The sequence below is a fragment of the Strix aluco genome, chromosome 1, assembly GCF_031877795.1.
Source record: "Strix aluco isolate bStrAlu1 chromosome 1, bStrAlu1.hap1, whole genome shotgun sequence".
NCBI lineage: Eukaryota > Metazoa > Chordata > Aves > Strigiformes > Strigidae > Strix > Strix aluco.
This window is the reverse complement of record NC_133931.1, coordinates 112269533-112283954: the sequence shown is the minus strand read 5'-3', so window position 1 is coordinate 112283954 and position 14422 is coordinate 112269533. Positions and strand designations below refer to the sequence as shown.

The following is a 14422-nucleotide window of genomic DNA, read 5'->3' as shown; positions in this document are numbered from 1 at the left end:
ACTGAGTACAAACAGCCAACAGCCAATGTCAGATGCCTTCATCCACTCAAACTCTGCTCCATTAGCTCTTTGAGCTTGTATTCAATTTAGACCATCAGTAGATTAATATGGGAATAAAAAAATGAAATGCATGGTGAAAACTATCTTGGAGAAGAGACCATCCTCCCTCCCAGCCCTACTGATAAACCAGACTCTGGCTTCCTTGTGCACATCCTTCAAAGTCTCCGAAAGCCCTCACCTTCTGCTGCAGGACAGCACATCCCCAAAAGCAGGACTGTAGCATATGTTCAATGACTATTACCTTGATGCTGTTGCTCATAGTCCTAACCCCATCGAAGTCCTTGGGCTCTTCTATCTAAACCCCAATCACACCAAATTTCTTAAGCAACAGCCACCCATTTCATCACATAAACCCTATCAGAATATATGTGGGCAAATTAAATTAATCATTTTAGGTAAATCCAGATTTCTGTAAGGTTAGGCAGTCCTTGAATGGTGCAGGACCACATCACTCTGATATATAAATGGGGATTCAACTGCTTGAAATCAATCTACATGTAATTTAAGGTTCCTACCTACTTTCTGTCAATTATCTCTTCAGTCAAGAGTACATGTGAATATTTGGATTGGGTTTACATGGCAAGGTTTTGGTAGCAGCAGGGGAAAGAGGGCTGCAGGGGTAGCTTCTGAGAGAAGACACCAGGAGCTGTCCCCATGTTGAACAGAGCCAGTTCCAGACGGCTCCAAGACAGACCCACTGCTGGTCAAAGCTGAGCCCACCATCCATGTTAATAGTGTCTCTGTGACAATATATTTATAAAAGGGTAAAAACACTGTGCAACAGATGTGAGAGAGGAGTGAGAAAATGTGACAGAAACAACTCTGCAGACACCAAGGTCAGTGAGAAGGAGGGGGAGGAGGTGCTCCAGGTGCTGGAGCAGAGATTCCCCTGCAGCCCGTGGTGCAGCCCATGGTGAGGCAGGCTGTGCCCCTGCAGCCCTTGGAGGTCCGTGGTGGGGCAGAGATCCACCTGCAGCCTGTGGAAGCCCCCATGCCATAGCAGGTGGGTGTGCGCTGAAGGAAGCTGCAGCCCCTGGACAGGCCAAGCTGGAGCAGGCTCCTGGCCAGACCTGTGGCCTGTGAAGAGGAGCTCATGCAGGAGCAGGATTTCTGGCAGAATCTTAAAATTTTTTAACTTATTTTTTTTTGTGGTGTCGATAGGAATGTTTTGTGCTGAACTGTGTATTAACTATCTACATATTTATAAGGTGTAACACATCACATTGGTCTGAAAGCCTCAGGAAAATACACACATTTAGCTTCCCAATATGTCCAGGAAGTAGAACAGTATTACCTCTTTATTTATATGCTAAGTAACTGGTTGAGGTCCATAACAGTCACAGCATGTAACCAGGGTTTGGAAATTTCATATCACAACTATAAATAGTTTTGAGCATGATCAAGCTCTTCCTGGAAATGGACACAGAAAAGACCCTCTTCCTTCTCCCCTCTATTTCTAGTGCTCTCTAATTCCATCCAAATATTTTGGAGATAGCCCTTCTCAAGCCAGTTTTGTTCTTCCACTGCCATATGAAACTTGGAAACTGAGGACAGTGAAAATGAAAAACTGCAAAGAGAGAGATTCCCTGCTGTTTTGTCCAAGTTAAATCTTGTCCTTACCACACAGAATTAGCATGCCCATCTTTGTCCGTGCAGCATCTTGAAACAGATATGATAATTGTGTTTTCACTTTGAAATATCAAGGAAATCTGATAAGCATTGTACCGGAAAGGTCTCGGCATTTTGCAGTTATCATTCTTACATCAACTGCAGCAGAAAAATGTGTGATCAATTCAAAATCACTTCTAAAGCTTGTTGCTGATTGACTATGCATTATTTAATGAATACTCTGCCAATTTCTTCTTTTGAATCTCATAAAACACAAAGTTTGATGTTCAAATAGCTAAGTTCTTAAAAAAAGGGTAATAAAACCATAAACTGCTCCTCACCATCTTACATAATAAGAGCTAGTATTTTAATTAGGCTTTTTTTGTTGCCATTTAAATATAGCTTGATAGCAAGTGGAAAAAAAACCATAAGACAAAAATCTTCAAAATATTTTCATTCTCTCTATCAAATGGTTCATGTTTGCAATTTAGGAAAGAGACAGATAATAATTATGGTGGAGGAATGAGATACAGAATTTTTAAATCAACTTTTTTTCTTTGCAAAACCAAAATGTCATTATTAAAAGTGGTGATGAAGCAATAAAACTCTTCCACACAATCAATACTTTGCAGAGAATCACATCTTGATAAATTATTGACAGAAAAGGCTACAGATTCATTTTCTCATACTAGGGTTTATCTTTACTTTAATTCAAAGAAAGAAGCTTACTCCTTACCAAGCCAAGGACTTAGAAGACATAGCAGTTTCTGAAGGTATGCAACAAATAGATAAGGTTTACTTTAATTCAATTTTACCCTGTCCAGGAATGGGCAAAGGTGGCATTTAGACCAAAGCAAGGACTACACCAGTTTTAAAACAATTCTGCAGGAAGGCTTTCAGGACAAAGAAACTGAAAACACCCCAGCGGACCACTAAAACCAGAAAATACAGTAGTACAGATTGATGCACGCAACAACTGTGCTGATCCATAAACACATCAAAACCAGTATTCATGACTTCTCATTGGAGATCGAAGGCTTGTATGCATCTGGTATCAGTAGTGTAAGAGATTAACTGTATGGAAATCAATGCAATGAAAGGAAATGTAATTGATTCTGCAAAGGAAAATTTCAGAGTTACTGTAAAAGACAAATGAAAAATCTGTCGCCTTCAGTGGCTTTGATTGTGTATCTAGAAAAAGAGGTGCAGAAGAGTCACCACTTGTAAATTGTGTAAATCTCCCAATTTTAGCCATGTATCTTGGAAATTGCTAATATCCCTTGTAAAATAAACATTAAGAACTTAGTTTTGCTTTCATCGCACATGATCAGCAAAGACACTAGGAAGTCAGAGAATGGAAAAGCATTCCTTCATGCATAGAAATATTTTCTATTTCTATGAGCAGTGTCCTGGCCTCATTTAAGAGCTCTTGAGAGAGGATATGGCTCTCCAGGTTGGGGGTGACTTCTCTCTGGGGCTGAGGGAGATGATCACCTTGCTTGCAGGAGGTGGGCATGGGTAGGGTAAGTAAAGGAGCAGTAGGAGAAGGTCAGAAGACTGCAACATCAGAGGAGTGAAAAGGATGTTAAAGAATCTTCTCTGAGACCCTTCACGAAACAAGGGGCAGGCAGAATATGAGCTGATTGGGCTGGTAAATGGAGACTCCTGTGAAGGTGAAGGCTGGAAGCTGGTGACGTCAGGCACCATGAGGAAGGGTCCTGCTCTGCTGACAAATCTGCAGCTACAGACCAGGTTCAGTGCCCCGGTTCTGGGGCTGGGAGCTCTGCCCTGCCTGGGGAGGAGAGCTTTAAACTCAGAACAACAGGGGAGGGAGATGATGGCCCACAGTCAGGCAAGGAAGTGGTAGACCAGGCTGACAAGAAAAGGAAGATGTGGACAAGAGAGACTCTGGTGAACAGGGGTGAAGGAAGCTCACATCAAATAACACACAAAAATAAGGAGAAGATGAGCACACAACTCTGTGGGGAAAGCTTTCATACTTTTCCTGGGAAACCACCACAGCTGGGTGCCTCTCTGCTTGTACACTAATGCATACAGCATGGGGAATAAACAGGAGGAATTAAGGTCTGTGTGCAGTTGTAGAGCTACAATCTCAGTAGGATCATGGAGATGTGGTGGGACAACTATCGTGTTGTGCTGGATGGATACAGGCTCTTTCAGAAGGACAGGCCAGGACACTGAGTAGTGTCTGCTACTGGACTGACCAGTCAGGAAGAAGTAGATGAGGCCTTCTTCATACAACTGGGTGAAGGCTCACATTCAAAAGCCCTGGTTCTTCTGGGAGAACTTAACCATTATCTGCTGTAGGGACAACAACTTGGGCACAAGCAACCCAGGAGATATGTGTAGGGCATTGATGACAGTGTCTTGACACAAGTGATCAAGGAGCAAATGAAGGAAGGTGGTCTGCTGGACCTCAGGCTTTCAAACAAGGGGTGGCTGCAGGGGAAGGTGAAAGCTGGGGGCAGCCTCGGCTGCACACACCATAAGGTGGTGAAGTTCAGGATCATGAGAGGGAATATCATGGCAAAAAGCATTAAGCCCTCAAATTCAGGAGAGCAGACTTTGGCCTGTTCAGGGACTTGCTTGGAAGAATCCCACGGGATACAGCCATGGAGAGAAAAGAGGTCCAGGAAAGTTGTTGGACTTCCAAGTATGACACCCTCCAAACTTAAGAATGGTCTATCTGATGTGTCAAGCAAAGGAGACAGGAGGCCTGTGTGGATAAGCATGTTGCTCCTGACACAACTCAAACACTAGAAGGGAGTGTACAAGAGGTAGAGGCAGGGACAGGTGACCTGGGAGGAATATAGAGGCATTGTCTGATTGTGTGTGGATGGGGTTAGGAAAATCAAAGCTCGTCTGGAGCTGAATTCAGTGAGGGACATGAAGGGCAATAAGAATGGCTTTGTAAATCAGCAGCAAAAGGAAGTCTAGGGAAAATACAGATCTGCTGTAAGTAATATTATTTAACTATGAAGCAAGTTCTCTAACACCTATATATTGCAATTACATGTTAGGAACAGTTAAGGTTTTTCTAAGATTATCATTCTTACTGAATCATGTTTGTGGTGTGTTTACAATATTCAGTAACGTCTGGAAACCTTTTCTCCAAGAAATGATAAAGCTCCCTTTGGAAAGCAGAAGAGTTTGTAAGATCCTGTGGTTTTTAAGGTCTTTAGAGACAATCCAAAATTGGCAAAACAGATACTCGAGATAAAGTCCCACATAATGGACTGTAGGAGTAGTGACTGAATTCTATGATCTAGAGACACATTCCTGAACTTTTTTCCTTTTAAATCAGGCACAGAAGAGATTTTTTGTCTTGCTTCTACCAGCTTAAGTCCTTAAGTGCATTAATAGTCTTCTCAGTTTTCTACAAGCTTCTCTACATTTTTGACATTGCATCATTACAAATGCTGTGTATTTCCATTTGTATTCTGTGAGCAGGCTAGCCCACAACATGTACAGATTCTGATTGCACCTAGAATCTACCAGAGTGCAGCCAAAGAAGCAATTATCATGATTCTGGAGATTTAAAAATATATGTTTCAAGAAAAATACGTTGTCCTATTTTCTGTTCTTCAGGGAGAAAAAGAGGGTTTATTTCACCTCAACAAAGAGAACCATGTCTTCTTGGATTTCCTTGCCCTGGATTTTAATGGGGTTATTTTAATTTATAACTGCCTTGTTATATTAAAGAATGTATCAGTAAATGTACCATTTAGTATGGAACTCTGATTCTGCTTTTAAATTCTGCTTGATGGATTATCTTGTATTCTGTAACCTAATATCGCTGATGGTTATGTAGGGCATCACTACAAATTAGATTATTTAATGTGAGATGATACAGTGTTTCATTTTAAATATTTTATTGTGTTATAGAACGAATATCGGGCTAAGGAGAGCAGAGATTACTTGTCAGCATAAAGAAACTGGCAACTGAGATTCAGGGTTCCTCCAGGTACACATCTGACCTTGGACAGTGAGCTAGTCAATGTAATATTCCTTTTTAATACAATGTTTAGTAACAGAAATGATCAACATCTATTCCAGAAGCTGAAGAGTAGAGCTAACAGAATTATTCCTGAAGCTTTCTCATGGGTCTGATGAATGGCAGTTTCTGGGGAGAGACCACCACCACAAATGAAGGTGAGCTTAGGTGGCATCTGTATCCCTTAGATGGCACTGCTTAGTCCTGCTTGTCCTGCATCCTAACATCTGTCACGTAATCATACTCTCACCAATTACTAAAGTAAAAGGTAACTATTTTCACGACACAAAATAGCACCTTTCAAAAAAACCCACTCTTCAATAAGCACTTATTTCAATGGACATCATCTACCAACAACCGTTTTGTAAGATGCCAGAAACCCTTCTGCACAGACCTAAAATAGATAATTCTTGCTGTTAGATCTCTGAAATGAAAAATGCTCTTAACAAAAGATACAGGTTTAATATCCATAAAGTACAATTGAAATTAAAGGAATATCAACATTTTAGACCTCTGTAATAGGAGGGAATTCTTTTTAGTGGAACTCACGCTACACTAGAGTTGCACTCTTAGGAATTTTGGACTTTATGCAACTGCAGTAGCATATAACGAAATGTGGTAACATATCAAGGAAGAGAATTCAGCACTTGCCCTATAGTGCAACGAGACAGCAAATTGCTCTAAGCTAGCAACTCCATCAATGCATGCATTTCCTGTAGGTACATACTCGGTTTCCTTAATGCAGAGTGTAAATGTCCACAACATTTAATATATTAATGCTGTAAATCCACTGTAAGGTAGGAATATATTGCCATCTTCATGCTGTAACGTAACCAGAAAACAAGGTGACATGTATGAAGTCAGAGAGGAAGCCTAAGGCACTCTGTCACCTCCAGGGGCAATGCCCTACACCCTACATCATCCTGTGTCTCATATTTGGATGTAAAAGCAGTAACTTTCTCTGATTTATTGGTAAAAGTTCTATAGCAAATAATAAATTTCATTTTTTCCTCTGAAATCTTTCACACCCACAAAAAGAGCAACAGCTTATTTACAAGAAAATCAGCTATATCTTCTTTCAGTAGCATTTCTTGTAGCATCTTCAGTTATCTTAGGTATTTTGCTCTTTGCCTCTGATGAAAATGCAGTACAAAGAATGCTGAGATGGGAAGGGACACAACTGTTCTCAGCAGAGCTCATAACACTGACTAGGCCAAACCTTCCCTTTGGTGAACGAGGACCAAACACATCAAGCCCACTGATGCCAAAGGAAATTACAAGGATGTGCAAAAATAAAAATAGGACACTACTGCCACTGTAACCAAAGAGCAGAGCATCAAAGGAAAAAATAGACACAACACTTTTCCAGTGGAATTCTTTGAATAAAATGGGATGAGAGAGGAGAGCAAATCCCTAACCAGAGTAACCCATCTAGGTATTCAGTGTAAGTGCAATATATCTTACTGGGGTTTCCCTAAAAAAAAATATTCTGACACTGGAAGAGGGGATGAGGGGGAGACAGCACATCGTTATTCTGAAACTCCTGATTTCTCAGAATGCAGGGACCATGTCAAAAGCTGCCTGAATATCCTTCACCATGCTTAAATAGGGCTTATAGAGACATTAGGAAGGGGGTCTTTTTCTTCCTTGAAACTAGCAAGATAACCAAGCCAGAATAATTACATACAGCAAACCACAGCTAAATATTGATTCAGATGTCATTGCAAAAATGAAAAGGTGAGAGAACAGCTTGAGAATAATGATGTAAAAATCTATGAAATAATGGTAGAGACAAATAGACCTACAGCAATTATACACACAGCAGTTCAAAAGTTCTGTTGGATTAGGAACAACAGCAGATGATTCAGTACCTCCTGTGAAAATGGTTCTCCTCACTTTATATCTATGCAGCCCTTCTGCCTGGAACTAAGCTGGCATGACAGCACAAAATCAGGTGAGGAAAAACCTGCTAATTAGAGGAGTCGCTCCAGTTTAGTTCCAGGTGTCATCACTTAATCAGTTTTTTTGCATCTAGATATCCTAGTTGGCAAGACATTGTGTTACAGTTTAAAAAAAATTGATAACGACAAATTAGATGGATAGGTGCTGGTCCTGTGCAGCAGGATCTATCATTCAAATACTTTATATATGAAGGAAATCCAATATTTTTCTTAACTGTACTGCACTTCTTAAACAGTAATATGTATGACAATAAGCTATTTACCAGCATGAGCATTCACTGTTTGACGGCACCAGCAAAGCCCTAACATGGTAGGGGCTGAAAGACTTGTTCCTCCTTTTTTTCCCAGCATTTGCATTTCACTGAAATAGAGATTTCTTAATGCAACCTCGGCACCTGCTGTGAAACATAACTTCTATCACTTTCTAACCGATTATACACTTCATTGCTGCATAATCTACAAGAATAAAAGTTAGTTCCTGCTCCAAAAGAGTGACACTGGTAAAAGTTTATTGACTATAAATGCAGGAGAAACCCATTTTGACCATTCTCTGGAGTTGCAGTAAGTGTAAGGGCATACAAAACTTTCAGCAACTATGATCCTCTTCCTGTATGTTTTTGGTACTTTAAAGAAACAGTGGAAACAGTAAAAGTCTGACTGACCAGGAGAACCTCAAAAAAATGTTTCTCTTTGCTGAAGAATAAATACTATGATCTATGAGAGAGATTTTTTTGAATTATAACTGCTGCCTCTAAAGTTGTGCAGAACTGCTTCTCACAGCATCTGATGTGTCACCTTTATCATTAGTATCTGTCAGGGCTGTTACAGATTCTGATTTAGAAAAAAAAAAAAAAAAGGAAAATAGCAGCACAGCAGAAGTACTGCTTTTGAAACTGGAGCTTAACAACTCCTGTGAACTGTACTTTAGTGCTGACAATGCAGGCAAATATTCACTGCACATTATTAGAGCAGTCCTACTGCTTGCTCCTTCCTTTTGACAATAGGGCCACGTATATACCTAGTTTGTCCTTACAGCAAGTATTTTGAACCTGGATGTGCTCATTTTGGGATAACTTAAATAAAAGCCTCCTGAAAAACTTCAGGTTTTTTGGATTCCTTGAGCACTTCAGCTACAGACACGCATTAGACAGTCTCTTGTTCCTGAAGCAGTCCCTGACTTCAGCCATGCTGCCAAGCAAACCAGCAAAGGAAACCTCTTCACACTGTACTTATTTTTTTTGATAAATAGAGGGGTCCTAGACTGTCAGCCAAACAAGTTTTATGAAAACTGAGTTCAGGGTCATAGTAACTATTAACCTTTGCATTAATATTGGGGCAAATGTACCACGGAAAACTCACATGAGCCCTCTGCATGTGGGCAGAACCTTGCTCTAAAAGATGTAATGCAATGAAACTGATAAAACATTCTATTAAGATTAATTAACAGAAGCTTTTTCGTGCCAGAATTGAAACTCCAAAAGTGGGTAGCTGTTGAGTCATAAATGGCAAGATGAGAAAAAGAAAGGAAATCTGAGGAGTGAAGATTTTTACAAAGATAAGCACACACAGATCAGGGCAAAGGTACAGCCTAAGACTTTTTTGCAGTCCTATAATGCCACCAACATCCTCATATTGCTAGAAAGTATCCCACAGACTGTTTGAGGATAATACAGTCTGTTCACTGAAAACCACCAAGCATCGTGCTGAAGGCCAGTGGGCTGATGCCATCAAATACTAAGGGGGCTCTGGGCTGTCAGGTGCACCATGGAAAGGATGGTTTTTCATAGACATTTTGCATAGTCATTTACACCCACCAAAAAGTGACTATATCACACTGCTTTTCCAATTTAACAGTGTTTTTCACTCATTCTACAAAAGCATAAATGATGGCTCACGTCACAGCACAAATGAGAGGAATGAGACTTTTAATAATAGCCACATTTAAGAAATCCATTCCCTCTTGCACTGAAGCTCTCCTTCTGTTGACTCAGGAGCTCATACTGGTAAAGGCCCAATTCTTCCACCAGTTTTGGAAGATTTAATTTGTTAAGACTTTGGCTGAGATCTGAGAAAGGCTGAAGAATTTTTCTTAGGTGCCAGAGTGAGGGCTTTTTTGCATTCTGATCTTCTGACATAGATTTTCTCAGATCCAATATCTGCCATTATTTATACAGCTCTGTTGGCATGTGTGGCATTCTGCAGGCTAGTAAGAAGTCAAGAACCATGCTCTGAGGAGTTCATCATCTAAAAATTGGCATATAATTTAATGAGTAAGGACAAAAGAAAACAAGATAAATAGAAAATTGCTCCTAGGAAAGTTCCACTGCTTATTTTTAATCACAAAGAATGCAGATCATTCAGGCTTCTTCTGTTTCAGATTTGTTTCTTTTTTGAATGATTAGACATGCAAGAGAGAAAGAGGTCAGACAAGCGACCAGAAGTTCCCCTAGGAAGAATGAAATAGAAGTTACAAAGGGAATAAAAAATTTTGGAACCAAACCCTCTTACTCTCCTTTGTTTTGCCAAAGAAAAACAAACCAGGAGATTTCAAGGGGAAAGCTTTTTATTTCCTGAAAATTTGGGTATCTTCAAGGTGATGCAAAACCCACGCACTCATTGCTCCCACCTTTCCTGGGAGATGCAGCATGCAGTTGGGCTGCAGACTGTGCACAGAGGGGAGCTGCTGTGAGCAGAATTGGAGCTGACACTTGCTCATGTACCTTAAGTGCACTTGTAGGACCACCCTCATATACTCCAACATATGTTTGACCCTATAACCACTTAGAACCAGGGAAGCTGATATATAGTTCCCAGCACATTACTACTTTCCATTCCACTTGACATTTTTTCCCTCCTCCTCCAGCAGAACCCAGCCTACATTTCGGAAGCACATTCACACTATCAAGTTTAAACAGACTTTAATTTTTCTCTGCCTTTGCACTCGATGTTATCCCCACAGAAGAAGACACAAATTTCACTGGAAATTATATTCTGAGTAATTAGTCCTGAAATACAGAACAGTGAGCACTGTATATTTTCTCTATCTCATTTATAATGCTTGTAGATATTTAAAAAAAAAGTTTCTTCATCCTCTGTCAATTATCTGCTGATCATTAGCTACAAATAGATTATACTGATGCATGAAAAGCCTGCTTATTTTATAAACTACAGTTGTAATTTTATTTTAAGGTAAATGACTGGCAAGGAAAAGAGCAAAAAGACACATATGTTAGAGGTATGTAAGATAATGCTTAAAATACCAGTGAGGTTCTCCTCACCTACCCTGATTCCAAATGCAAGAACAAGGAATACAGCTGAACTACAGGCCAACAGATTTACATATTTAGAAGCCAAAAAAAAAAAGAAAAAAAAGGAAAAAAAAGAAATATACAGAACAAATCCACTGTTGCAAGATATTTCCAAGATTCATATGGAATTCAATAGTAATAGGAATATCTGAAGTTACTTCAAAAGAATCTGCCATGAGTCCCTCAGAAGGGACATGTATTAAACTTGATGTCTTAGGGAATTAAGTTTTCGATGTATATTTCTTAATAAAAATTGGTGGAAGGCGCTATCAATTATTTCAGCATTAAATGATAAAGCTGGGAGTGAAGACAACTTCTCTTGGACTGATTATACTGTCCTGTTGTATATATAATTTGTCATTTTGATATGAATATTTTTCTTTTCTATATAGTTATGTTACTTTGGTAGACATGGCAATGGAGGAAGTAAATTGGTCATCTTGACTTTGGTATGAAAAATGTTAAATCTTCTTTCCAAGGTGGAAGTTAAGTACACCCATTCAGCTTGGTAAAATAATACGAATGTGAATCAATAACTCGCTGTGACTCAAGGTGCTGAAGGCACGCAAGTTCATAGTAAAACTATATTAAATAGAGGAAGATTCACTTGTGAGATGGAAAAAATCACCAATGCAACCCAATACTACCTTTCAATTAGCAGGTGTAGCTTTCACTGTACATTGTGAAGCTCAGTTTGCTAGACTTAAAATAGAAAGAGCTAGCGAACAGTGAATGAAAAAATGCTGGTCTCTTTTGCTTTCTCTGCCATGTCCTAAAGGTAGTCTCTAGTTTTGAACTTAATGTGTTATCAACTGACTGTGCATTATCATCAGTTGGCCACAAGCCCAATGACAAGATCACATCAGTCTTCACCAATGAATATAGAAAAAAGAGTTTGGTCATGATCAGACCCCAATCCCTGTGAATCAGTACAAACTGCTCAGCAGTGATCTGTTGGGCAGCAGACTAAAGAATTTGAAATGGCATATGTTAGAGGATGAAAGTGGGGCATGTATATGTGTGCAATGAAAAAAAATAGCTCCTCAGAATTCATTTTTGCATAGAGGTAAAGGCTTCTGCATCTCCACTCCTATCAGATTTGAGGTCAATGACTCTCTCAAACCTGATTTTCCCAATAAAACAGAGGAGAGACATTTCCTGTTCCTGTGTCTGTTATGTTTCCTCCAACCTGACTTGCAGACCAGCAATTATAATGTCTCCTATTGCTGTTTTTTAAATCACAAAATTTGAAAACAATCTAGTTAAGGACACAGACAAAAAATCCCCAAGAGAGGACTGGGGACAGGAGACATGTCAGATTTTATCAGATAACAAACTTGTAAACCTCATTTGTTGGTATAAAAATTCTATAGCAAAAAAAGAAGTTGCCACTTTTTCTTTTCTTGTTACAGTGGAAAGAGAGTGTTTGGAATATGCAAAACCTTAATACTGGATTTTCACCAGGAAATGAAGCCAGGGGATCTGGCCAGGAAATATGTGCTCTAAAAAATGAGCAAATCCAAGATGGCAGTGGCTGAGGGACAAAACATTGGAGATTTCAGGATTGTTGCAGTATGAAGGGCTCCATGAAACACAATGAATCCCTGACAAGTGGGTTTTTTTAAAGTCAACTCTGAACACTTTCCAGAATACACTTCTACTTTTGTCTATTTCACAAACAACTACAAGGCAAATTCAGGGCAACTCTGTTCTAGAGAGGTGCATTCTCCAAACAGAGCTGCTAATATTAAAATATCCCTAGTGCCAAGTTTACAAGTCTGAAGATGCTCTTGTGAAGCAATGATATGCTAACTAAATCATACTGTCTATTATATCTACAATCTGTCCTGTGTCCAGCACTGGGAGAAGCAGTTACATCCTCTCAGAGATCTTCCATAAAGTGTTCTTTCTCTGCATTTTTGACAGAATTGCTTTGTAGTACATGTGTGTATTTGGGAATTTTATAAATAAATTACATGATAAAACAATGCCCATAAAGGTGCTAGAAGCTACCACACAGGTTTCAAGAAACTAGACAATAAAGAATTATTCATTGTTTAGTTCCAAATCATAGCAGCATGGTCTCTAAATTCATTTGCACACTTGTTCTTTCTCTTACCAGCTGTTGCCCTTTTGGACCCCAACCAGCATACTGAAGCTTTGCATTGCTGACCTCAGGGGGATACAAATTCTGGGGATCCCTGCAAAAAGAAAAAAAATAAGATTTCAGCTTCAGAAATGTCCTTATTTAAGCTGCTTTGGAAATCCACCATGACCTCGTAAGGTGTCTTTCAGCTGGAATTATCTAATATATTGTGCCAGATCTCAGTAGATTTTTTTAACATAAGGTAAGCATTATACCACTAGCAAGCATTGGTAAGATCAAGTATTTAACTGACAACTCCTGTTTCTTATTAATATGAAGTTAAACACATTAGTTCCACTGCTGACTTGCCTAAGCCTTAAGAATTAGTCAAGGGATGGCAAACAAAGTAATTGTATTTATCAACACTGATGGTGTCTACAAAGGATAAACAGTAATTATATTTTTGAATCACACTGCCATCAGAAAAATATAATTTAATCTTCTTCACCCCATGGCTTTTCTGCCTAATAATTTTCCTTTGAACATGACGGTAAAAAGTTTAGCAACTGTGTAACAACTGTTATGCGGCCTGCCTTCGAAGCGAAAAGCTCCTATTAATACCAAATACCTCATTTTTTTAGAAAATAAAATAAAAATGCTTTTCTTGTTCCTTCATACAATACATTCATTTTGTAGCAGAACTTCAGTGAGACATAGCAAATGCAATATAGAAAAAGGAGGCATTTTTGGTAAATGTCAGAGCAGCATAATGTCATTTTATCACAGACAGCATTGCCTTGACTGTATTTATACTCAGCACAAATAATTACATTATATATTCTGAAGCCACATTGCTATAACTCTGTGTATAGTAATATTCTACAAACAAGAACACTAATAAAGCCTGTATACAGTATGCCTCATTAGCAGATCTCAAACTGCTTTTAAAAGTAAGGGTATTATCATCACTGGCCTACAGATAGGAATAACAAGGCAATTTCAGGCCAACATGACCCAAAACCAGAGAAAAGAGCCAAAGCCTGCCTAGCCCTTAAGCAAAAGGCGTTCTCTTCTTGTACAGTTTATTTCTTCATTAAAGGGAATGTTTTCCAGATCATATTTTCAAAACAGAACAAAACTAAATGCAATAATTAGACACTAACTGAATTCTCTTTATTGCCTGTTTTGTGACCTGGTACTGTACCACAGTTACACTCCAGCTCTGCCCTTTCAGACAAGAACTCCCTTGGCTGCATATTCCTGCTGCACCAGGGCTGTTGTAGCAAGTACAAAGACAGTAGCAAGAGGAATGTTTAGAAATTGATTTTGTGCAGTCTATCCAATGTGAAAAAACTATTTTTTCCTGTGAACTCCTGTTCAAAGG

At 39.2% G+C, this 14422-nt stretch overlaps 1 protein-coding gene across 5 annotated transcripts in view; it reads right to left on the bottom strand.

The window, feature by feature from the left end:
* The window catches only part of DPP6 (dipeptidyl peptidase like 6), a 565289-nt gene that overhangs the window by 95412 nt on the left and 455455 nt on the right, over positions 1–14422 (bottom strand). For all 5 annotated transcript variants that reach the window (XM_074831423.1, XM_074831453.1, XM_074831444.1 and 2 more), the window contains exon 7: positions 13072–13153. In XM_074831423.1, the coding sequence (XP_074687524.1) occupies positions 13072–13153 (82 nt within the window). The remainder of the gene's footprint in view (positions 1–13071; positions 13154–14422) is intronic.